Below are 25,039 nucleotides of genomic sequence, written 5' to 3' on the forward strand. Positions count from 1 at the left end.
GAGACACCATTGTACCTTCTCTTTGAGTGCGAGGCCGTTTCACGAAGAAGCGAGAGGTGTTTAGGACATATATGGCCAAGTGAAGAGCACATAGACTCCCTGCCCCGGGACTTACCCTGCTCATCTATTTATCTGTCTATCTTCTCCAATATCATATTAAAAGAAATCGCATGAAACAGTGTCGCCTAAAACCTCGTTTGGTATCAACCGGATCGGAGAGTTTTCGGTTGGGAATATTCTTTAAGTATTAGCACAAGATTTCTGGCTAGGTTGCCCTCTAATTCAAGAGCTCAACAGCCGCAACATTTCGAGAACTTCGAAGTCAGTACCAGCTTTTATTTCTGACGAACGAGCCATGCCAAAAAGGTTTGTTTTGAAAACAGGAGTTAAGCCCTTTCTGACTGAATGAAAATCAAACTTTTTTAGCCAATCGATTAACACAGCTCTTTAAGCTAACCTGCATCACACCTACATCCAGGGCGGATACAAGGAGACAGCTCTGCACGTCCCGAAAGTTAAAATATCACTACAAGTAGAAAAATTTGCATTAGTGTCATTACTAGACATAGAAAGGGCTTTCAAGAATGAACTCCCGTATGCTCAGACCTACATGTGGATAAACTCTGATTGGGCTTATCCACCAACTACTCATCAAATTAGAACTGGCGAGATAGACAACTTGTAGGTCCGTCAGGAGGGGCACTCCGCATGCGTATGAGTATGTGCTGTTATTTACTTCACTATTTAGGTTAGAGTAGATGCCCCGTGCAGAGCACAGAGCACACGTAGGCTGGAAAATCCCGTTGTGGTACCACTGGCCGTCGCCATTTGTTCCTTTCCCCTACCTTAGTACTTTTTACCACCGCGTGCGTTTTATATAGCACAAAAATTCGAGGACCTTCGCCGAGTTTAAGTGGGCTAACCAATCTAGAAAGTACTTGTTGAAGAATTGGTTCCGCGTGTTGGCCAGGGCGGGACAATGGCAGAGGTAATGCTCGATGCTCTCCACCTCTTCCTGGTCTCTGCAACTGCAACAAAAATCGTTGGTGGGGTATTCTAACCTTTTTCCCTGCGTGTGCCCATCAGGCAGTGTCCGGTGATTACCCCGACTACTAATCTGAGAGAAGAGCGTTCCAGCCGATTGAGGGCTAGGGATCGCCTTACATCAATCTTTGGCCAAATTTGCCGGGTGGTATAGCAGGTGGTTTCTACAGCGCATCTGGTATTTACCACCTCAATAAGTTCAGCCTTTAATCTGTGTTTGCAGGAGGCTAGAGGTATGCCCGTATACTTCAGGTATTGTCCTGGAGGGGCGGAGGTTATAAGCCACCGAGCCGCCTCCATTATGGCGTTTAGCTCTGCTTGAAAGACGCCACAAAGATCCGGTAAGCCTAAACTGAGGTTCAGCACGAGTTCTGCAGAGTAAATCTCGCTACCCACTCTTTTGTTAAGCTTGGAACCATCTGTATGTTTAGCCGTAGACCCTGCTGGCCCTTTTTATTCGTTTCACTCTGGGATTTTTTGGCGAATTTGTTGCCTTAACAGAGTAGAGAAGAGTATAATCTAACTGTCGTAGATTATCCGGTAGAGTTTCAAGTACTTTTGGCTGTCCAAATCTGAGGTTTCTCATCGGATAGGTCGTATATAACCTGGCCGCACTGCAGCCGGCCCGAAATTTTCCGTAGAGATCCAGGTCGAAGTTTTTACACTATTTCAAGATTTGGTGGGTGTAGTGGGCAGTGTTCCCGTGACGAGCATGGCAGTCGTCCTCTGTACTCGTTCCACCTTGAATCTGGGCAAAGTGTTGTTTATCGCAGGCCACCATGCGGTGAGCACGCAGAAAAGGATGGGACTCATCACAGCTGCGTATATCCAGTGTACTATATGTAGATTTATTCCGCGTTTTTGCCTATAGCCGTCTTAAAGATATGCAGGGCAAGGAATTTGACCTCGGTTGAGAGAGTAAGTGCCACCCCATTTAGGATGGGAAGTTTAAATAGAGGAGCTTTATACTTCCATATGAAAAGTACCATTTATGTCTTGGTAGGATTGACACTAAATCCACATTACTTGGACCAGATGTTTACCATACTGAGTGAGCTTTGCAATAATTTACTCAGGACCTGCAGATGTTTGCCCGTTGCCACGATTGCTATGTCATCAGCGTACGCTATAACTTGACAACCGGTGCCCTTCAGGCTTAGAAGTAGGGCATTATCGGTTAGATTCCAGAGTAGAGGAGAGAAGTGTGCCTCTGGGCACATACTTTGTAATGGAACCATCTCGCAGTTACGAAGGAGTCCAAAAAAATCCACCACACCCCGCTGCACCCCCGCCGTAAGGAGGGAGTTCACAACAGACTTCGTATAGACAATTCTGAAAGCACCCCCCATATCGAGAAAAACTCTGAGCGTGTATTGTCTTATGGCAAATCCTTCTTCAATCGTCGATACGATTTCGTGATGTACTACTTCACTACTTAGTTACTTGGACCAAAAACTGCGGTTTTTGTAACGAACCCAACAAAAATGAGGTAGACCTTTTTATTAGACGGTACAAAGTACACCCCGTAAGCTGGTGCTCGATGGTTCAAGTCTGAAATTTAAACGTAAGTGTCTTGGAGTAATTCTGGACAATCAGCTGCTGTAAAATGACAAGACAATGGAACGCATCAAAACAGCTACAACAGTGCTCTTCCCTAGTAAAAAGACGGATGGTGTATCAAAGGGTTTCTCGCATACTACTTTCACCAAAAAGGACAAAATTACCACACCAACTCTCCAGGACTGGTATGCTAAGTCTCACCACATACCCAACGACATAAACATGGCTTCAAACTCGGAAATGGTCATATGTACTCATGTACCCAGGAATGTATCGGCCTTAGGCGCTATACATTCCAGGATGCATGTTTTTTCACGGCCATGACCTAGGAAAGTCATGCAACCGTTTATACACGCCAAAGTAACGCAAAGAAGAATGTTTTAAGCTCAAACTGAGATCGCAAACATGACAAGTTCGCTTTCTTTGGGATGCATGCAAGTATCTGTCCAGAATCTCACATGTTGGAAGCTCAGGCTGAGAGCGCAAATATGATCAGCCCGCTGTCTTCGGGATATTTGCTAGGATGCATCCGATTTCTTATTAATTGGCATCTACATGAAACCATATACCATTTTTATGAATGCATGCTTGCGTACAAGCGTTTGCATGCATCTTTGTATGCGTCCTAATAGGCATACGAATTCAAAATATTAATATGTAAATACATTTTCATTTAGAGAAAAATCAACTTAACTAGAACTTGAGATCTTATTTAATTCGTTTATTGCACGTGCAATTGGGATATTAAGTGCATACTGGGTCTTCCATCTTCCCTTGTAAAAAGGCAATGGTATGCGTAAGTTGCGCTGGGGAATGTTAAAATTTATACCAAGGACCCACTAATTACACTGAAAATAAAAGTCAAGGAGAGCACAGATCTTCTAGCTTCCAAGGTCTTCAGATTTATTAAAAGTAACCGAGAAGTGTAGGAGGGCATAGGAGCACAAAAATTCAAAGATCGTAATGCAAATCACTTCACTAGCTTCACTTTTCTGTTGGGGAATATGCTTCGGTCTTCCAGGCTGAGGTAATTGCCATGGATTACGTGATGGAACATTGCTGGAGGGGAAGGAGTTTACGTGTCTACAGTGACAACCGAGCTGCACTTAAGGCATTGGCCAGCCCTCTTCCTACCTCCAAACTAGTTCGGAAATTCAAGTCTCGACTAATTTATGGTGGTAAACATAACGAGCTTGCTTTACTATGGGTACCAGGTCGCTCAGGAGTACCTGGTAATGAGACATCTGACCATTTGGCCAGAATTAGCTCAGACCAGGCATTCCTCGGTCCGCATCCAGTTTTAGCACACCCATTTTCGGCCATCCTAGCAACCATCAGAAGTTGGGTGAATACTTCGCTCAGCAATGACTGGGAGGCATCGAGGGGATGCAGGTGGGCAAAACTCATGTTGCCTTCAATCTCAGAAGGTCTATCTAGGTTTTTGCTCTCACTGAGCAGACGACACTGCAGGCAACTTGTTGGACTGCTGACTGGTCACTTCACGTGGCACAAACACCTGACTGTGACAAATGACAAGTCCATTTGCCCATTCTGCCTTGAAGAGGATGAGACGGTGGAACACTTTTGTGCTTCGTGCTTGCTTCGTTGTTTGTCATCAAATTTTCTCTATTGCCAATTTCTGAATTAAGAGTTTGGCGTAAAAAGCTTAGCCGTTTTGTTGTTTTAAGTTTTGTGTTTAAATGTTAGTGATAAATATTTTTCGCATCACTTTAAAACGATAAAAATAAAAATGATGTCGTCAACACAAATAAACTATTTTACAAATACTCCACGTACAAAGTCATGAGTGAGCCGAACATGTGATGAGCTTATGGTGAAGATAATGTAAATAACGCTAGGGCTCGAAGTGCTCTAAAAAATATAACTCCTCAGAGCGAGAGAGTATTTTTTGGATTGACGAGCTCTATTTTTGAAAACCTGCAAGTGTGTAATCACATTAGGGCAATTCATCTAAACGGATAAATGCCTCGTAACAATGTAAACCTCGCAAACTTACTTAATTTTGTATGGAAAATCACTTTGTTTACGAGGTTCACGTGGTTACAAAGCATTTACGCGTTTCCATGAATACCCATATTATTTTAATAAATAGAAATAAAAAATAATAGAAAGAAAATATTTTAGTTAGAATTCACCCGCCCGCGATGCAAATTTACATGGTTATATCTAATCTTCACATTTAATTGTTTATAAGCTTTGAGAATATTTAGAAATGTATCAGCAGGGGGTCTACAGAAACCAGTAAATTTTTGAAAGGGGTCCACGAGAACAAAAGTTTGGGAACCTCTGTTCTAAACTCATGCGTATACAGTAAAAAGTAGAGTCGGATTTTTTAGTTCACTTAAAAGATTAGCTCACTTCTAGTTCGTTCATATTATTGAACTATAATTCACAACAAAAATTTATGTTTTAAAACACATACATGTAAAAGATTGAATTAGTCCGTAAAATAAAAAAAACACAAATTTTTTCTACATGTCGATGGCCTTCTTCTATAACGGCACGATTCAGTCGTCTTTCTCCAAAATAAATTTTGCCTTCGAAATGAGACGAAATGGCGCTTCGATTTGGCATCTGAAAACGAAAGTCTTTTGTTGAACAACAAATCCCAAAAACTCAACTGAAATATTTACTTTTTACACAAATTGCACTAAACGATGTAAAACATTGGAAAACTTTGTTAGCGCGAATTTCGATCAGTTGTTTCTGTATGCCCTTACAACGAAAAACGAGATGCCATATGTGTTAAAATTATATCTCCACTCACTTTATTGAATGAACTAATGAACTAGTTCAATTAAAAGAGCTCTTTCGCTCTTTAGTTCAAAAGCTCCCCAATCCTAGTACAAAGTCTCTTACTGAGTGCGGCAGATTTCTAAATGAGATGGCCCAGCATTGTAGAATCGCGCTAACGTATTGACAAGGAAAGGCTCGACTACTCCTCTCCTTACGGGGAGGGACATGGTAGGTATACCAATGACCACTTTTTAGCTAGATGCCAAGAGCAGCAAAATGCAGATAGCAAATTAACGCTGGAGTAACATCTCCTCCTGTGAAACCGCTTACACAGTGACCTGTGTAAGCGCGCCGGACTATTGTCGTAGTTGCAGATTCGTAGAAGAAAAAGAAGAAAGGGTACAACATAATATTTGCCACTGCCGAGCTCTTAGTAGAAGGCGATTACATACTCCTGGCAAACTGTCTCTAGAAGGCCTTTCGGAGGTAACGGTGATTAATATAAAAGGGAATAGTTTTATGCCTTCTCTAGCCATTCCTATCTAACCTAAGTCACTAAACATTGACGCCAGAACAAAAGAAGGCGTTGAAAATAGCTGATGAAATGACACTTAGCGGCGTCGAAAGAATAAATCCCAAATATGTAGGTATATGTACGTACACGGTTTAAAATTTCGGTTTTAATTTTAAGCTTTTTGGACTACATTTATGCTCAAACTAAATTTAGTTCCAAATACAAACCTTCCCAGTTTAAAAAAAAAGAATACATATGTTGGGTGTAGAATTTAAACAGTTCGGTTTAAATTTTAAACACAAAAATTTTCTATTTTGGTTTAGATTTTAAATAAACTAGAATTAAAACATTTTGGTTTGATTTTTAAACAAATAGGGCCGATACTTGAAACCACGCACTTTTTGGTTATAATTTTGAACCACTCATAAGAAAACATCATTTTCTCGGCTGCTTGTACTAAAATTTAAACCAGAATATATTGAAAAATGCTTAAAACTATTGACTGGTTTAAAAAGTAGACTATAAAAGATTAAAAAACCACCTGCTCTCACACCATATCTAATATTCCACAATCGGTTGAGGGGCGCCACATTTTTCCCACCCGGCCGCCAAATGGCAATAAGAGTCAGTGTCGGATACACGCAGTGTCTGTCGGTGTCAGATGGTTACCACTCCTAGTCTTAAAATTGCCTCATAAATATATCTTAGAAGGATGTGTATTTAAATCTGCTACCATTTGCCGATTGTTTGTTTAACAGAACCACTTCTTTATACAAATTTCGTGTCCATGTGAATTTTCAAAAGAAAAAAACGCATTTTTTCGCTTTTCGTTCGTGACTTTATTTAAAATTTAATGGCAAGATAAATATTAAAAATTTGGAAAAATAAAGAAATACAATTTTACACTTTTCCGTATTTACATACATACATATCTAATGTATTTCTAATATATGTGTAAATGTTTAATTCGCACAAAAAGGAAACAAGAACTAGGCTAAATAGTTGCATATTACTTTAAAGCTCGGGTTCTCTTAACCTCGAGATGGTGGACCTCCTCTACCTCTGTGAATTAGACCACCCAATCCTCTACCTGGTGTACCTCTTCCACTTCCACGACGCCTTTCTCCCTCTCTTGGTCCTTCCCTTCCTGTTATAGGAGTCTTAGGCTCACAAGTCTCAGTCGCAGTAGTCTCGGTAGGCGTGCTAGTGTTACTACCATTAGTATTATCGGTCCCATTTCCTGCTGATGGATTTGCAGTGGAAACGGTACAATTTGGATGGGTTTCGCTTGCAGCATTTGCGCTACAATTCAGTGTAGTTACATTTGAAGCAGCTGCGGTCCCACTTCCTGCTGGTGGATTTGTTTTATTGCTTTGATTGTTTTCAGTTGCTACAGTTGAATCCCCTGCTGAAGGGGGGATGGGCTCATCATCACAACGAACAATTTGAAAGGTCATTGTGACCAAAATGCCTGTAAATAGAAGACCTGATAACTTTAGCATTTCGTTGTTTCCTTTACTGGTTTGCTACGAGTAGAGTGCTTAAAGAACTGTGTGAAGATTTCCGAAAGCAGACGCCCTTTTATATCAAAATGCAGTAATTTTTTCTCATATATCGCCACGTGTTTCACTTTTTTAACATGACTTTGAATATATGTACAAAGATGTGTCTATGTTTGATTTTCGCAAGATGGGAGGGAACACCTGTGCAAAGTTACCTTTTCGGCAAATAAAACGTCTCAGTATTTATTTTAATGTGCCTTTACTTATTTTAAAACATTCATCTGGGTACAAAGATATTTATAAAAAAATATATATATATATATATATATATATATAGGTATGTATGTACATACATATATGGAAATAAGTACATAAATACAAATTTTCCTAACCCTGCCACATGATTGCTGCTAACGTGAAATGGAGAATCAAAAAGACGATGTTCGAGAACTGAGACCGAATATTTAGAGATAGAAATCAAATCCAGGACTAAATGGACTGTTCATATGCAGTCATTTAGAATCGCCTTCTTTTTTAGTACAACAAATATAGGTACAAAATATAATAGAACCTACACTGAATGTGAGACAATAGAACAAAACGAACAATTAAAGGTTAAAAAAAATATAAAAGAAAACATCTCTTAAGTGCCGTTGAACTTAATTTTAATCTCAAATTAAATTAAAGCTAAATTAAATTAAATTAATTGAAGTTGCTTTTATTTGATTTGCCTCTTACTGCAGTTGGAATGGAGTTCCAACTTCTAATGCAGAGGTGGCCAGCTTCGGCAGAGCATTCTTGTAGTGTGCGTGCAATTGATGTCACTGTGTGCGTGCAGTTGAATAAAACCCTGAAGGAAAGATTGGTCCAATCGCCCGAAAAATATAGTTGTAGGTATAGTAGCTTTGTATCTAGATCAAAGATAGTCCAAAAATATAAAGCAATTTAATGTAAAACAGGTGAATTGTACTAAAAGTGGTCCGAATGTAATACATAAGGTATGAGTTTTGATCTAAACTGGTTACAATGTCATGCAATAGCGGACAACGGGTACAATTAACGACTTGCTGATATGTAGGCACTTAGTCAACAAATTTTCATGTGGGACGTTGGCATGCGGAGAGAGTATCCGCTTAGAAAATCTGAGAACCCCGGTTCGAATCCCAGCTGGCGCAAGTTTTATTTTTGTTTTTTCCCCCCCAAAATTGGTTACAATGTAATGCAGAAGCGGACAATTGGTCCGAGCAGTGTTGCCAACTTCTGAGTTTCAAAAAGCACCAAAACTTGGGGAAAATAGCGTTTTACCGTACTAAAAGCACTAATTTTGTTATACCAAAGGACACTTTTTTCATAACAGTTTGTATTTAACAAAAGTGAAAAAAATAAGTAATATTTATAAGTATAATGCAATACACAAAACTTTTTCTCATGCTAACGAAGTAATACCGAAGTAGGTACTGAAGATTAAAACTGGTATATTTAGAGAAAGAAAAATCGAATCGCAACAAATGAAAAAATTAATGTAGATTCTTTTAAATTCAGTGCTGCTACAGCTTTAAATATTTCAAATTATTTCATGTTCTAACTATCTATGAGAAATTTGAGTTCAGAAGAAGAACACTAAAAAAGGCAATAGGCACTAAACAATTTTTTTTTGGCGTTTTAATTTTCAAAAAGCACTAAATCTAGTGCTTAAAGCACCAAGTTGGCAACTATGGGTCCGAGCGTAGGACATTCAATGTTAAATGTAAATAGAATTTGACATGTTGTTGGACCAAACTTTGGCCTAGTTACAATCACTTCATCGTGTTGGTCCCCTTGCCGTGGGGATGAGGCTTAAGTGGTGGTTTAAATCTTCCTTCGGGGGGTTTTAAACCAGCACGAACCAAGAGGGAAGCTCCGTATGGAGATTGGTCGACCACCCGTCTGCGGAACTGTGGGCGTCGTGTTCCTCCAATCATACATACGGAAAGGACCGTACCGACGATTCCCCCACGCTCGTCCTACCCAACCCTTCTCTCCCATCTTTCCCTTTCCTTTCCCCCCTATTCCAGGGTGTTATGCGTCACCGTGCCTATTGGATGGTTTGCAGCCAGGGGTATCCGGCTGTATTCTAACGGCGCTCTCCTGATACCGGGTCACCTCAGGAGGTAGAATGACCTTGCCACAGCGGAGGGGACCGCTGTGGTCGACGACTCCCTTTTCCCCCCCTAAATACGTAGTCCGCCACGCTCGCCACGTCGAGCAGTGCGGAAGTTTATGGTATGATGTACCCAAATAAAAAACCTGCCTCGGATAACCGAGAACCCCCCAAAAAAAAGTAGACCCACCCAGTCAGGAAGGTCCGGTCTGTCCTCGGACAAGACCAAGCAAGCCAGCGGTGCAAAGTCTGTGGCCAAGCCAGGGCTGAGCATACGCTCTGTCCCCTCTGGGACTGCCTCAACGGCATCGAGGCCCCCTTCCGGCAACCGGTCTAGCCATGTCCCTAGACAAGCTAGCGAGGATTTTAATCCGTCCGGTGCTGGTAGCAGACCCACCCTCGCAGATAGGTCTTCGGGAGGCAAGGGCAGCCCTGTCACAAGACAAGCTAGCCCTGCTGCCGTCCCCGCCACTCCAGGAGGCAAGGGAACATCGACAGGTGCAATCCCTAAAGCGGCGTCGGCGACATCAGACCGCATGGCTAAGCCAGCGGCCTCTGAGGTGCGCCATTCTGGCACTAATGTAGCGATGGGCAGTAGCCATCCCCAGAAGCACATTAGTGCATCAGAAAGGTACTATCGTACCAGACGGTCAGCCCTCAGAATCCTGGAGAGACCGAGGGATAAGAAGCCAGAAGAACTGACCGCAGAAGAGCTGGACTCAAGAAATTGGGCCGAAAAGTTTATGGCTGAACACCAGGCGAAAGCCAAACAAGAGTCTGCTCAAGGCAAGCGGAAGTCCTCTAGGGAGCTAAGCTCGGAACCCAAGAGAACAAGGGTATCCGCCTTTTTAACAGCGGACGAGCTGCAGAAAAGATCCTTCGCGGACGCGGCGAAGGACACATTTACCAGGGCTGTGATAGACCGCAGCTCACTTGATGGTGCAATATCACCACAAAACTGGGACCTGGTCAACAGGCGACTCTGGGCCGTCTATAAGGAGGTTCTAGGGGAAAACCCAGGACCACCCCCCAGTTGTGCGGACGCCGGTTGGTTCCAAAACCGCGTCAAATTAACAAGGTGCGCGGACCAGAGATCCGTCGACCTATACACCCTGGCCATCAGTCGCGTAGGCGAGGTCTGGCCGGGTGCACGCCTTGAGGCGATAAAGCGGGAAGACATTCCGAATCGGCCCAGATCCAGGGCCTGGATTCCAGACTTCCACACCGACCCACAGGAAGTGCTGGAATGGATACGTATGGGCAACCCCGAGCTACCCACCCACGACTGGAAGGTAGCAAAGATAGGCGATATCGATGGCAAGCGAAGGTTAGCGGTAATAGTCCTCAACGAGGAATCAGTAGAACCGCTAGCCAACCAAAACTGGAGGATAAATTATGGCTTCCAAGCCTTGAACCTCCATGTTTATCGGCAGGACGTGTCAGGGAAACAACACCCTACCGACGAAGCGAGCGCAGTGGAAAGTGCTACTGACGACGAAGTGGCATCCACCTCCGGAATGGTCGGCGAACTCTTCGAGAGGGTGACTCTAGAAGAGGGGGCGGGGGACCACTCCGACTTTTCCGACACCATGGTGGAAGGAGAAGGGGAGGATATCCTCCCCCTTTCTGACGAAGAGGACGTCAACCGGACTGTGGTTGGCTGTCCAGCAGCAGCACGCGAAACTGATGGTGGGGATAGTTCAGATTAATCTCCACCACTGCAAGGCGGCCTCAGCCGCACTTCTCCTCCGTCTCGCCGAAAGAGAAGAGGAGATCGCACTCATCCAGGAGCCTTGGGTCATAAAAGATCGGGTTTGTGGATTGAATATGAAGGGATACAAGCTGTTCTATGTAACTGACAAAGGTAAACCCAGGTCGTGCATATTGATAAAAAAAGTGTATTAATGCATTTCTCTTGATACAGTTTAGCGATGCGGACAACGCCATCATAGCAGTGGAATCAGGCGGAATGTCTATTTGGCTGGCTTCCACATATATGGCCCACGACGCAGAAACATTACCTCCACCACAATCCTTAAGGAGCGCGGTAATGGAGGCCTCTAGACGCGGCACTCCGATGGTCATAGGAGCGGACGCGAATGCCCATCATCACATATGGGGCAGCTCAGATACAAATGAACGCGGTGAGTCGATATTCGAATTCATTATGTGCAATAACTTACAGGTTAGCAACGTAGGTGATACCCCTACCTTTGTGACGTCTGTTCGAAGGGAGGTCCTTGACATTACATGTGTCAATGAGCAGGGGGGCAGAACTCTTGAATGACTGGAGAGTCTCAAAAGACAACTCCTTTTCGGATCACATGTACGTCGTTTATAACCTATACGTACCAGTAAGAAAACAACAAGCGGTCTTAAACCGCAGAAAAACAAATTGGAAAAAATTTGAAACAATATTTTCTAATAATATTTCCGGCCTCACAAATCAAATAAACTCGGAACATCAACTTGATAACGTCGTAGACGATATAACTAAAGCATTTCATCGTGCAGCAAAATCAGCCTGCCCAATCAGGGCAACAAGTAGGAAACCAAAACCTCCATGGTGGTCCACTGAAATTGCAACCCTCAGAAGGAAATGCAGATCAAAATTTAATGAAGCTAAGAGATCCAACTCTTGGAGTGAATTTAAAGATTGGCAACGCCGATTTAAGTATGCAATAAGAGACGCTAAGCGCTCCTCATGGAGGAACTTCTGTCAGAAGATAGAAAGTACTTCGGAGGCCAGCAGACTGCGCAAAATACTATCTATGAGTCCCAGCAATATTAGCTATCTCATCAAGGAGGATGGTGATTGGACAACTAGCAGCGAAGAAACTCTAGAGCTTCTTGTACAGACGCACTTTCCGGGTTGCATCCACAGTAGAGTCACAAATACCCGAATCATAGGCAACCATGATGACATTCCAGCGAATATCATAACCGAGGAGAACATAAAGCATGCTATTAGCAGCTTCCAACCGTTTAAATCTCCGGGACCAGACGGCATTATTCCCGCTGACCTACAGCATACAGCAGGAATGATTGCACCCATACTCGTACCAGTCTTTGAAGCAGTGTTACGAATGAATTATATACCCCACAAATGGGAGGAGGTAAGAGTAGTTTTCATTCCCAAGGCAGGGAAAACTACACACACGAGACCAAAAGACTTCAGACCAATTAGTCTGTCGTCTTTCCTGTTGAAATCTCTAGAGAGAATAATAGATGGGCACATTAGAGACAAGGTGGGCAGCAAACTTTCGGCAGCCCAGCATGCCTACAACAAAGGGAGATCAGTCGAAACAGCACTCCATTCTTTAGTGCACACAATTGAAAGATTACTTTATTACAAAGAATACACCCTCGCGGCCTTCCTGGACATCGAGGGTGCTTTCAACAATGTATCTCCTGCAGCGATTATCTCATCTCTGATAAATCTGGGAGTAAGCAATTCACTAACCTCATTTATTGAACGAATGTTAATCGGCCGAGAAATAAGTGCAGGATTAGGTGAATCAGTTATAAAAAGGTTCCCCGTCAGGGGTACACCCCAGGGGGGAGTAATATCACCGCTCCTGTGGAATATAGCAGTAGACAGCCTTCTTCGGGAACTTGAAGACATTGGCGGTCAGATAATTGCATACGCCGACGATATTGTAATAGCTATCTCGGGTAAACATCTTTCAACATTGACAGATCTGATCCAAAGAACCCTCAACAAACTATCCCTGTAGTGTAACAGGCGAGGACTGGGAGTGAATCCTGAAAAAACAGACCTTGTGCTGTTCACCAGGAAGCACAAGATACCTGATCTCGGGAACATAACCCTAGAGGGCAATACCCTCGCAATAAAGGAAGAGACCAAATATCTAGGTCTCATAGTAGATAGGAAACTAAACTGGGGGCCCAACGTTGCAGATAGAGTGCGCAAAGCAACAGTGGCACTATATTCCTGCAGCAGAGCAATAGGGAAAAAATGGGGGATGGAACCCAAAATAATACACTGGCTATACACGGCGGTGGTTAGGCCAATTCTCTATCACGGTATAGTGGTATGGTGGAACGCCCTTGGGAAAGGGGTAAACTTCAAAAAAAATGAACAAGGTTCAAAGGCTTGCGTCCACACTCATAACTGGTGCGATGAGAACAACACCATCCAAGGCACTGTATGCCCTACTGAATTTTCTTCCGGTGGACCTACATGCCAAACAAGTCGCAAGTGGCGCGGCAATTCGAATGAATACTCTAAATAAGTGGTCAAATACCAGTTATGGTCACGGTAGAATATTAACGGAAGTTCCGGGGCTACCCGGATTGGTGGACTATGCACTTCCGGAACCTGCACCCGCTACAGCGTTCGCGACCCTCCTACCCTCAAGGGAAGAGTGGAAGCATGACGCTGTAAGTAGTGGAGAGTCCATCCTTGTATACACAGATGGCTCAAAGCTCAAGGGTAGGGTTGGAGGAGGTGTATATTCCCATCACCTGGGAATCTCCCTCAGCTTTCGTCTCCCGGACCACTGTAGCGTTTTTCAGGCTGAACTGATGGCAATCGACAGGGCCACGAAACTGGTAAAGTGTGATATGATACCCCAAGTTGATATCTACATCTTCACTGACAGCCAGGCGGCAATAAAGTCCCTCACGAAGCAGTCGACAACCTCCATGGTAGCCATGAAATGCCGCGCATCTCTTAACGAGATGGCTGAGTCATTTCGCCCAAAGGTAATATGGGTTCCGGGACACTGCGGCATAGAGGGGAATTGTAAGGCCGACGAACTGGCGCGACTTGGCACGAAACTTCCTTTTGAGGATATAAATGACGAAATAGGAATACCCTTGCAAACCTGTAAGCTACTTATCTCCGAGAGGCTCACTAAAGTAGCGAACGAAAGGTGGCAGGACGAAATCACCTGCAAAACTGCCAAACAATTATGGCCGGTGCTCAGCGCCAACCGCACTGGCCTACTACTGAGTCTAAATAAGTCCAATATTAGATTATTAGTATCCGTCATAACAGGACACTGCCTAATTGGCAAGCACGCCGATCGACTCGGCCTACGCTCACATGACTTCTGTAGAAGCTGTCAAGATGAAGAAGAGGAGGAAACGATTCTCCACCTGTTGTGCCAATGCCCTGCTCTATCTAGACGAAGACTCTCCACTCTCGGTAGGCAATTCTTCGACAACTTGGAGGATCTTAGATGCGTCGAAATCAGGGATCTTCTAAAATTCGTTCAAAGTTCAAAATGGTTTTAGGAGGGATCGGGAGTTGCTGACCCAACATGCGGCATCACAATGGGCCCTGAGCCTAAGTGTGTCTTATAGACGACCGCGACAACCTACCTACCTACAATCACTTGCAGTCTAGTTTGTGAGATCCTACAGGGAACTTTCGCTGTCGTCCCAAGCAGAGCGTGTAGTATACGCGAATACGCCGTGCAGTCGCCCGCCGGGCAGACGCTGCCCAGCTATGTTCTAATGGTATTGATGGGAAACAGACTAGTCGATGTTGCAAGAATAAATGTTAAAATTAGGTACAATGAGGTCTCTTGTGGGGCGTATTGGTGTGCATTAGCCGGTATAGAAAAATGCAACTCCTGGCTATTTGGTAATCGTGAATTTCATACCCTAAAAATTTTTTTTCCCACTCGGATATGTGATCAAATTTCTTCAGGCAGTGAGCCTACGAGCCGATAGAGAGTCTAATTTATAACAAACCAGCTCAGAACATGTCAATACGGGTATTATCAACTCTACTGAAAGTCGCCGCCTCGTAAATATAGGAGTAAAAACCGCACATTGGAGCAGATTTATAAGTACAAGTATCGCTCAGTTGTAGAAATTCGACATCTTTTTTCATACACTTTTGAATTTTACCTGTCCCCAATACTAACTCCTTTATGCGAGTTATTATTTTGAAGTCCACCTGCATAATTTATAGCGAATTTACAGGAAAACTTAAAATCGAATTATGAACGTTAATACCGGATTGATTAATGCTAATTCTACCAAGACTCCTCCAAATTTCTTCACTAGCTTTTGAAATTAGACCGAAAAAGGAACCTCAATTTTCATTTGTATAGTGAAGACCAGTAAATTAGGGATTTAAAATTATACCAACGTAATCCTTGTTTAATTCTCTATAAAAAACGTGGTTAAAAAAATGGGGGTTTTTCAAGAACAAGTGCAAACTGGAAAGGAGTTGCCACCTGTTAAATAATTAGAATCAAGTTATTTACTAATCAATGCCCTCACCGTCAATGCACCGTCCGTTCGATTTTCAAAACTGAGGTACCAAATTAAAGGGCTTACTTAGGATGTGGATATTCAAGAAGGTTTTACTTTTTCTAAAAAAGTTGCCACCTGTTAAGAAATTAATCTCAAATTAATTAAAAAGTCAAATCAATTACTAAATATGGGTATCAATCGAAATGGTTTTGAAAAGGCTTTATAAATTATCTACGTGTGGGAGGATTGCCACATGTTAAAAAAATGTAATTCAATTTTAATTAAAGGAATTTGGTAAGTGAATAAGGGGCTATATGGGTGTCATACAAAAGAGGTTTAAGAAAATAGTAGTTTGGAAATATTTTGAATAGGGTTGCCACGTATTTGAGAAGTCTAGTTGAACTATTTTATTCCCAAGTTATATGAAATATTAACGATAGATGTCAAAAGAAAGAGCTTCAAGAAATACTTAGTTTGAAAATTTAGAACTTTTTTGATGTGTTTGAGGGTGGCCCCAGTTTAAAGGGCTAAACTAAAATTATTTAATAAGTTAAATGAATTACTAACCGATGGTTATTAATGGAAATGGGTTTAAAATCCTTTATTTAAGAACTATATTTAGGAGGGTTGCCACGTGTTTAAAAAATAAATTTCCACTTAATTCATCAGTTATTTGAAATATTTATAACAATATCATACGAAAAATATTTAAGGAAATTTTAGTTCGAAAATAATTTTTAAGAGAGTTGCCGCCTGTTTTGAAAGTGGCATTTCGTTTAATTATACATAAGTTACATGAAATTTGAAAATATGGTTATCAAAAGAACGAGCGTTAAGAAATCTTTAAATTGAACACTTGTTTTTTTTTTGTTTTGTTGAAAAAATTAAGCTTAAATTATTTAACAAGTTAAATGGATTGTCAAAAGATGGGTATCAATCGAAATGGTTTGAAAATAATTTATTTCTAACTGTATTTAGGAGAGTTGCCATGTGCTTAAAAAATTAAATTCGACTTAATTCATCAGTTAACTAAAATATGTATAACAATGCCAAGCGAAAGATTTTAGTTTGAAAATACCTTTAAAGGGGTTGCCACCTGTTTGAAAAGTCGAATTTGTTTTACTTATACGAAAGATACATAAATAAAATATCGAAACATTAGTGCCAAACGAAAGAGTTTTAAGAAAACTATAGGCTGATAATATTTTTAATTAGAGTTACCATCTACTTTTTTTGAAGGTCATCACATCTGCACCGTTATTTCGAGTTTCCAAAATGAGAAGTCAAATTAAAGAACTGGGATTCTACATGGATGTGCACAGGTTTTACTTTTTGAAGTTGGAAGGCTTCAAGATCAGGGCAAACTCCTGTAAGACCAACAATGGCGACCTAGAGACCGATGTCCAGAACGTACTTAAATTATGGATGGAACAGTTTTTAATCCAGTGAAGGGTAGCAGCAAAAAAAGTTATGAAGAAGACGGTCCCGAGCCCTGGTCGTTGACGATGGAGTCGATGGGCCGCCACCTGACTTTGACGAGGCACAAATAGCGATTACGCGGCTAAATTACAACCAAGCTGGTAGAGCTGACGGCCTGCCAGCCGAGCTATTCAAGTACGGCGGCGAGGTTCTGATAATGTCATGCATCGACTTTTATGCAGAATAAAGTCAGATTAGCGCATACCCGACCACTGGAATTTAAGTGTGCTCTGCCCAATCCACAAGAAAGGTGACCCCGCTTAACGTGCCAACCGCGCGATCAGCCTTTTAAGCATAGGTTACAAGGTCTTATGGAGCGTATTGTGTGAAAGACTGAAGCCCACCGCCATATTTTTAATTTTTAAATCGAAAACCGTTAACAAACTGATCGGACTTTATCAGTGTGAATTTAGGCCTGGCAAATCTACCACAGATCAATATGCCAAATCTTGAAAAAGATCCGCAAGGATAGGATCAACAGCACGATAAGAAGTTGTCTTTATTCCCATTTGATACCAAACGAAGTTTGAGACAAGGTGACTCTTTTTCGTTTGATTTCTTTAATCTGATGATGGAGAAGGCACCATATCTTTACAAGAGCGTGCAATTGCTGGCGTACGACGGCGTCGACATTATCGGTAAGAACGAGGACTACGTCTATTCTGCCTTCTCGGGATTAGATAGAGAAGCAAAGCGAATGGGTCTGGTGATGAACAAGGACAAAACGAAGTATCTCCTGTCTTCACACAAACAGTCAGAGCCATACACGTCACTGTTGACAGTTACAAGTTTGAAAAAGCAGACGACTTCGTTTACTTGGGTACCAGCATTCACCAATAATAATGCCAGCCTTGAAATCCAACGGAGAATCTTTCTTCCCAACAAGTGCTACTTTGGACTGAGTAGGCAATTGAGAAGTAAAGTCCTCTCTCGCCGTACAAACACCGCCTTACACTCTATAAGCCACTCATCATGCCTCGACTAGTGGATGGCGCGGACGCATGGACAGTGAAAACATCTAATGAAACGGTTCTTGGAGAGAAAGATTCTGCGAAAGATTTTCGGGCCTTTACGTGTTGGCGATGGCGAATGCCGCCGACGATTTGATGATGAGCTGTATGAGCTTTTCAACTACATAGATATAGTACAGTGAACGCGGAGGCAGAAGAAGACCTCCTCTGCATTGGTAAGACCAGGTGGAGAAGGACTTGATTTCACTTGGCATTTCCAATCGGCGTCAGTTGGCACAGACTCGGCCAAAATCGCTAAGGGGCTTGCAGCGTCAATAAAGAAGAAGGTAAATAATGGATTTTATTCCATCCTATCCACCTCTACGATGAAGTACTTGAATATAATATCGCCATTCTAACCACCTAAATAAAAGGAACATTCTTCTGGTTCATGAAATAATCATCTAAAATTTTCTTATACATTACAGGATCTGTCCAGCGTGAAGAAAAACCAGCAGGCCCATCTTGGAAGAAAGGCAAGAAACTGTATGTAGATACATTATAGTGATCCAAAAAAAAAAGTAAAGTCGGAATGTGAATGCTCTATCCACCTAGGATTGTTCTTTGTCGAAAAAAATATAGCCATATTTTTAATTTTTAAATCGAAAACTATTGAGGTCTAATAGATCGCTCAAAGCGATCAAAGTTTTCCATGTATTTTATATGGGAAAAAACAACTTTTCATAGAAATAGTACTGAATTCTTGAAAATCAATATTTTTCGATCGGCAAACTCTGCTTCTCCTCAGGCGACTTCCAATAATAATACCCAACTGTTTATTTATAAATTTATTAATACTAAAGATTTTTAATTGGTGCCCTATTGCATTTTTTTGTGGTTTTTGTCGGACCTGTAAATTATAGTTACTATGAAGAAATGATTAAATAAACAATTGGCTATTATTATCGAGAATTTCCTGCAGAGAAACAGAGTTTCCCGATTGAAAAATATTGTTTTTTGAGAATTATATATAAAAGTTGTTGATAAAAACTGTCATTGAAAAATTCACTATGAAGGAAATGTTCTAAAACTAAGTGGATACATACCAATCGATGTCTTTTTTCACAGAGAATGGAATTTGAAAATAAATTTTTACTTGTAATATTTATGCAAAATTAAAAAAATAAATAATTATTTTTATTTTACGAATCCAAAATAACAATTATTTTGGATTTTTATCTAAATAATCTTTAATTACCAGATTGATTATTGATTTTTATATTATATGTTTTAGATAACAGTCACCGACGTTTATTTTTTAAATAACACGTTTAAAAGTCATTATCATTTATAAATTATAAATAAAAGTCTTCAGTACCTGTTATTTAAGATATACAATTTAAAAATCCAAAAATAACTGTTATTTGCAGATTATTTAGATAAAAATCTAAAATAATTTTTATTTTCGATTTATGAAATAAAATTCAGAAAGCACTGTTATTTAAGGAGTAAGTAAGTAAAAGTCTAAAAAAAAACTGTTAAAGAGTGATTTTTGTAATAAAATTTGTAACTGCTACGGTTTCTGATTCTATACCATTTATATGAAAAGTATATAAAATACATGGAAAACTTTGAGCGTTTTGAGCGATTTCTAAATATTTTTTGATTTTAAAATAAAAACAAATAGAACAATCCTAGGGGGTGAGAGCATAAAAATTCCGACTTTAATTTTTCTCATGCATTTTTAGATTACTCTAATGCACATACTTATGTACATATGTACATAAACATATTTATAAGGGAAAAACTCAGTGAGAGTGGAGACCAGGATGTTTACATGTATTTATATAAAGCAATATATTTATTCGAACAATAAATCGATAGACACTGTATCGATTTTGCGATTGCTGAGAGTGAAAAACTGGAGCATTTATGACAACGGTTAAAGATCCAAGAGAACAATAGTACTTGTAATACCATACCATTTTTAATTTTTGAAATATTTTTTAAACATTCTTCGAGTAGATACCTTCACAGCTCTAGCAGAACCTAAGTTCTACTTTAATCCTTGTGGTTTCTGGTTCTGCCGTATAATATCGAACTTTTGAGATCTAAAATTAGCATCTGTTCGCAAAAGTCAACAATAAAATTGAAATCGAATGGTGTAAACAACAATTATTTGCTTTTAACCCACAAATATTTACTCATTGACTTTCTTATAAAAAAAAAGTGGAGCAAATAGAAAAGTTGATTAAACTCAGTGCACTTGTGAAGGTCTTGCTTGGCTTAAAAGAAATGCAATCAGATGTTTCATTATTAAATTTTTTCCACCTACCGCCTAAGATATTTTGGGCCAGCTCTGGTTGTTGCGAGAACACTTGCGTTCGTCAATTAAGCTCAGCGTCACTGTCAGCAAACAAAAGCGACAACTTTATTGTTTCTTTTGTGCATGTATGTATGTATAAACAAGGCGACATATACAATAGCTGTGTTTTTGTACCCACTTTCCACAAAGATCCAGTAAAAATTATTACCAATTTTCATGTTTTGGCGTTTTCGTACGCAAATACTACTTGCAGAGTAGGGAAAAGTGAGGGAGCGAAAATGAAAGCTAAAGTTGGAAGCTTTTACTGGACTTTCAATGGATAAATGTTTACTCGTAACATTTTGCACGCACGAAAAACGGCTGATCGCATGTTGATGGGTGCAATTAAAACTAAAAAGGAAACTGTTTTGGGGTTTTTATAGTTGAAATTGCCAAATAAACCTAATTAAATTTAAAATATATTCAGCCTTGTCCTGAGTTTCACCCGAAAAAAAATCACGCAAAAATTTTTCGTTCGTCCATATTAAATACACGGAAACCAAAAGTGAAAAGTGAACCGGTTCGGGGAAAATGAAACTCATGACAAGGCTGATTGTTTTATTAGGAAGTTGCCACGAATAAACAACCAATTCTTCAGCTGTTAATGACACTTGCAAATTATTACTAGATTGGCGTTCACGTACTTTTGTTTTTGTTTCATGAAAACGAATTACCGGATAGTTGCTGGCAAGGATGCTAATTCCCTTGAATTCCTGAAAAAATTACCATATTTTCAATGAAATTTTCCCAAAATGAATTTTACTGCTTAATTCTCATTTTGTATTAAAAAATATCATATTTGTAATATAAAAAACGAAATACGACAGTAAAAAGCATAGGTGGTAGATTTGCGAGGTACCCGTATTCGACTTCAGAAAACTGGTGAATTCACTAGTTCTATACTAGTACTTTCCGCTGCAGGGAAGACGAAAGTGTTGCGCTGGTATTGGTAGCTCTGTCAACGCTGTGCACTATTGCTCTATAGCACCAACAAAATTTTCGTATGATTTTGGTAAACTGGAAAGTAGAATTATGGATAACAGATCTTCTGGCAAAGTTACTTCAATTTCTTTTAGTGGCTCCCAAATTGCATAGAAGTCGTCGATATACTCTTTTATATGTTGACCTTCCGACATACCAAGAAAAACAGAATACAAGATTGCGCCCATGAGAGAGGATTTTTGAGCGTAATTTTTGTGTGACGTCATCTTGGTGCAATTGCGAGAGAGAAACGCCAAAACGCAAAGCAAAATATGTAACCAATGCAGAAAAAATTTGTTAATATTAATACTAAATGGTCCAATTTTGCAAAAATCAATAAATATATAAAGATTAACTAATTAGGAACATATAGCAATAGTTTTGGACATGTAGCTCTATAGGTAGGTACGATTTTTGGCAGATGCCGGATGTTGAAAAATGCATGTATTAATAAGCTGACCAACCGTCCTCCTTTAAGGAGGATTCTCCTCCTCAAACCTGATTTGTTCTCCTTAAAAATATTGTCCTTATCTGTCCTCCTTTTGAGCAAAAATGTCCTCCTTGTCCTCCTTTTAAAGTTTTATAGCAGTGATGAAATTTTAAAAAAATTTCGTTCAGAATATTATTATGTCCTAATCGTACAGAATCATTGTATTTAAAAGGAGTTTACACTTTTCAACTTTCAGTTAAATGATGTAAACTTTTGATTCAATTAACCGCCTGTGAGAGTTGAACAGTGTAAACGCCTTTTAGCCTTATTTAATACGGCTTTCTCACGACACCCCAATTATGTATGTAGTTCGCGCTCTCATTCGTAATTCGCACTCCAACTACCCTTCGAATTACGTAATTCGCCTTACTAAATTTTGAGAGTGAATTACCTGATTTATTGGTAATTCTGATCCAATCACCCTGAGAATTACGAACAAATCGCTGCCGTCTCTAATTTTTATCAGAAATTTATCGACACCAGTTCACAAATCAAAACTGACACTTTTCATGAGTACGAAAAATAAATTTTTAATAATTGCTTACATTTTGCATACATTTTTTAGCGGAGAAAAAAACAAAACACAAAGATAGGGAACTGTCAAATCGAATTAAGAATGTGCCCTTAGGAAAGGGGTAATACTATGTCCCCACGAGCACTGCCAATTACGTAGTTCGCTTATGAATTACTTTGGTGAATTACCCCGTTTACACGACTCATTCCTAATCCGATTTGACAATTTATTGTGCTTTTCCTTCATTTCCCTTTTCTTTGCTTTGATTTTTCCTATTCTCTCTTGCTTTGACAGCTGAGTTCGATAAACTTCCGATTAAAATTAGAGACGGTAGCGATTTGTTCGTAATTCGCTTGGTAATTGGATCTGAATTACCTAGAAATGAGGTAATTCGCACTAAATATTTTATATGGCGAATCACGTAGTTCTAAGGATAATTGGGGCGCCAATTACGAATGATTAGTACAATTCGCGATCGTAATTGCAAAAGCGAACAAAGTAATTCACGGTACCGTAGGAAAGCCGTATTAGATTTTACAACACTGAAATAGAGGTGCAAAACTATCGATGGCACTATCGATAGTATCGATGTTTTTTATTTTTCCCTACTATCGATTGTTTTTTGGTCCTATCGATAGTCCGACAGACATGTGATTCAGTATTTATTTTAGTTTTATTTCTTCTTTTCTTTTCATTTCTCTTAAACATCCAAGTTGAACTAAAAATTTGGTTGCTACTTTTTTAAAAGAGTAATGTCAAATTTCGAAAATGACGGAAAACCTTGCATCTTTTAAAATACCGCTAAAAAACTGATACAAATTAATTTATACCAAAACTTTCAATATTTACCACCACTATTTACTATTTATGAAAAGGTAAATAAAAACCATTACTTCTCAGATAAAAAATGGTTTCTTCTAAAATTGAAATTTACTTGATGAATGCCTTATATATGACGGAGGATATCTAAAACCACAAATATAAAATTTCAGTATGCCCAATTTTTTTCCATTTCAATTCATTTCAAATTTTCAATAACTTTACTTCTAACTTAACGGTTAAACAATTAAAAATAGTGTACAGTAGTTTACAAGAATATCCAAACGTAGTTTCGAAATATATTCTTAAGGAAATCTTCATACGAAAATTGAGCGAAAACCATATAAATACGATACTATCGACGATATATCGATAGTTTTGAAAATAATATCGAAAACTATCGATGGTCTGACTATCGATAGTTTTGCACCTCTACACTGAAAGACTAGCTAACGACGCATCTTCACAGGCGAGAATTATTGCCCGCCATATGTCATTTTGTTTGCGAGATATGTATAAGTTTTATCAGAGGCAATATTTATGTGTGGGGATTTTTCATCTTGCTAAAAGCATTTGTAAGATGGCTTAAAACATGTATGTTCCTTACATTGGGGCGCAAATATGCTTAGAAAAATTTAGAAAATATACTATTTCACATCCAAATACATAATCAAAAATAACACAGGTCCAGCTGCGGATCCAGATTTTTTTTGGGATATTTTACAGGAAATTTGCCACTTATTCTTATTACCGTAAACGAGTCATTCTTGTATATATATATATATATATAAGGGTGATCCAAAATAACTAACCTGGGGGAATTTATGGCCTTAAAATGGCCTATACACTGAGAAGAAAATTCTCCTATTTGGACAAATTTTTATTTCAATTTTAAAAGGTGTCAGTGGGCATTTGATTTTTTCTTTGTAAAAAAACATGTAAAATAATTTGTTTTCAGTAAAAATGTTATAGCTTTTGGCCCGTTAAAAAAAAGTTATAAAAAAGAGATAAACGTTTTTTCTATGCATATTCTTATAGTGCATTAAATTCTCTAAAGAATTACCCTGAAATTGGTTGTCTTAGAGACGATTAAAAGTATTAAATATGTTAATGATATAGCATTAGTATAGCATTGGTAAAAAATTATAATCGAACTTTGACGAAAGACGAAGAAAGAAAGCTATTTCTTTTGCAAGTAATTCAATTACCATTAAATGATTTAACACGTAATTTTTAAGCAAAAAACACAACCGACTTCAATTCTCATATACAAATTTAGGAGTACCGTTAATTTTTTCATGATCCAATGATCGGATCTAAACCAAATCAGTATGGGACCACCTTAAACGGTAACATACAAAAAAAATATTCTGACGAGTTGATAACCGTCTCCTTTTTTTCCAAGTCGGTGAAAAATAAATAGTCAAAACTTCTGTTAAAATAAAATAAAAAAATAATAAATATAAAAAAAAATAAAAATTTATGTTTTCAATGTGGAGAATTGGTCCTGATCACCTTAGTATTAACAATATTTGAAATTACATTTAGACCAAAACGAAGTGTGCAGCACAGTGAATTTAGACTCGCCACAAAGCATAGATTGTAAAAAGGCATGCAGACTGCATATTCATATTTGTGGACGGCAGACAACCAGGCGGTATACTACAGCAGCCGTGTAAAGGAACGCAAA

At 39.5% G+C, this 25,039-nt stretch overlaps 1 protein-coding gene across 1 annotated transcript; it reads right to left on the reverse strand.

Moving 5' to 3' along the window:
• Positions 1–6,745: 6,745 nt before the first annotated feature.
• Positions 6,746–20,558, reverse strand: LOC118748931. Its single transcript, XM_036483683.1, has 2 exons — positions 20,516–20,558; positions 6,746–7,346 (listed from the first exon to the last, which is right to left on the reverse strand). The coding sequence occupies exon 2, from the start codon at positions 7,330–7,332 to the stop codon at positions 6,907–6,909; it is 426 nt and encodes a 141-aa protein (XP_036339576.1). The 5' UTR covers positions 7,333–7,346; positions 20,516–20,558; the 3' UTR covers positions 6,746–6,906.
• Positions 20,559–25,039: the final 4,481 nt, after the last annotated feature.

Source organism: Rhagoletis pomonella, unplaced genomic scaffold (assembly GCF_013731165.1).
Source record: "Rhagoletis pomonella isolate Grant_MI unplaced genomic scaffold, Rhpom_1.0 Rhpom_scaffold_00013, whole genome shotgun sequence".
In the NCBI taxonomy this organism is placed as follows: domain Eukaryota; kingdom Metazoa; phylum Arthropoda; class Insecta; order Diptera; family Tephritidae; genus Rhagoletis; species Rhagoletis pomonella.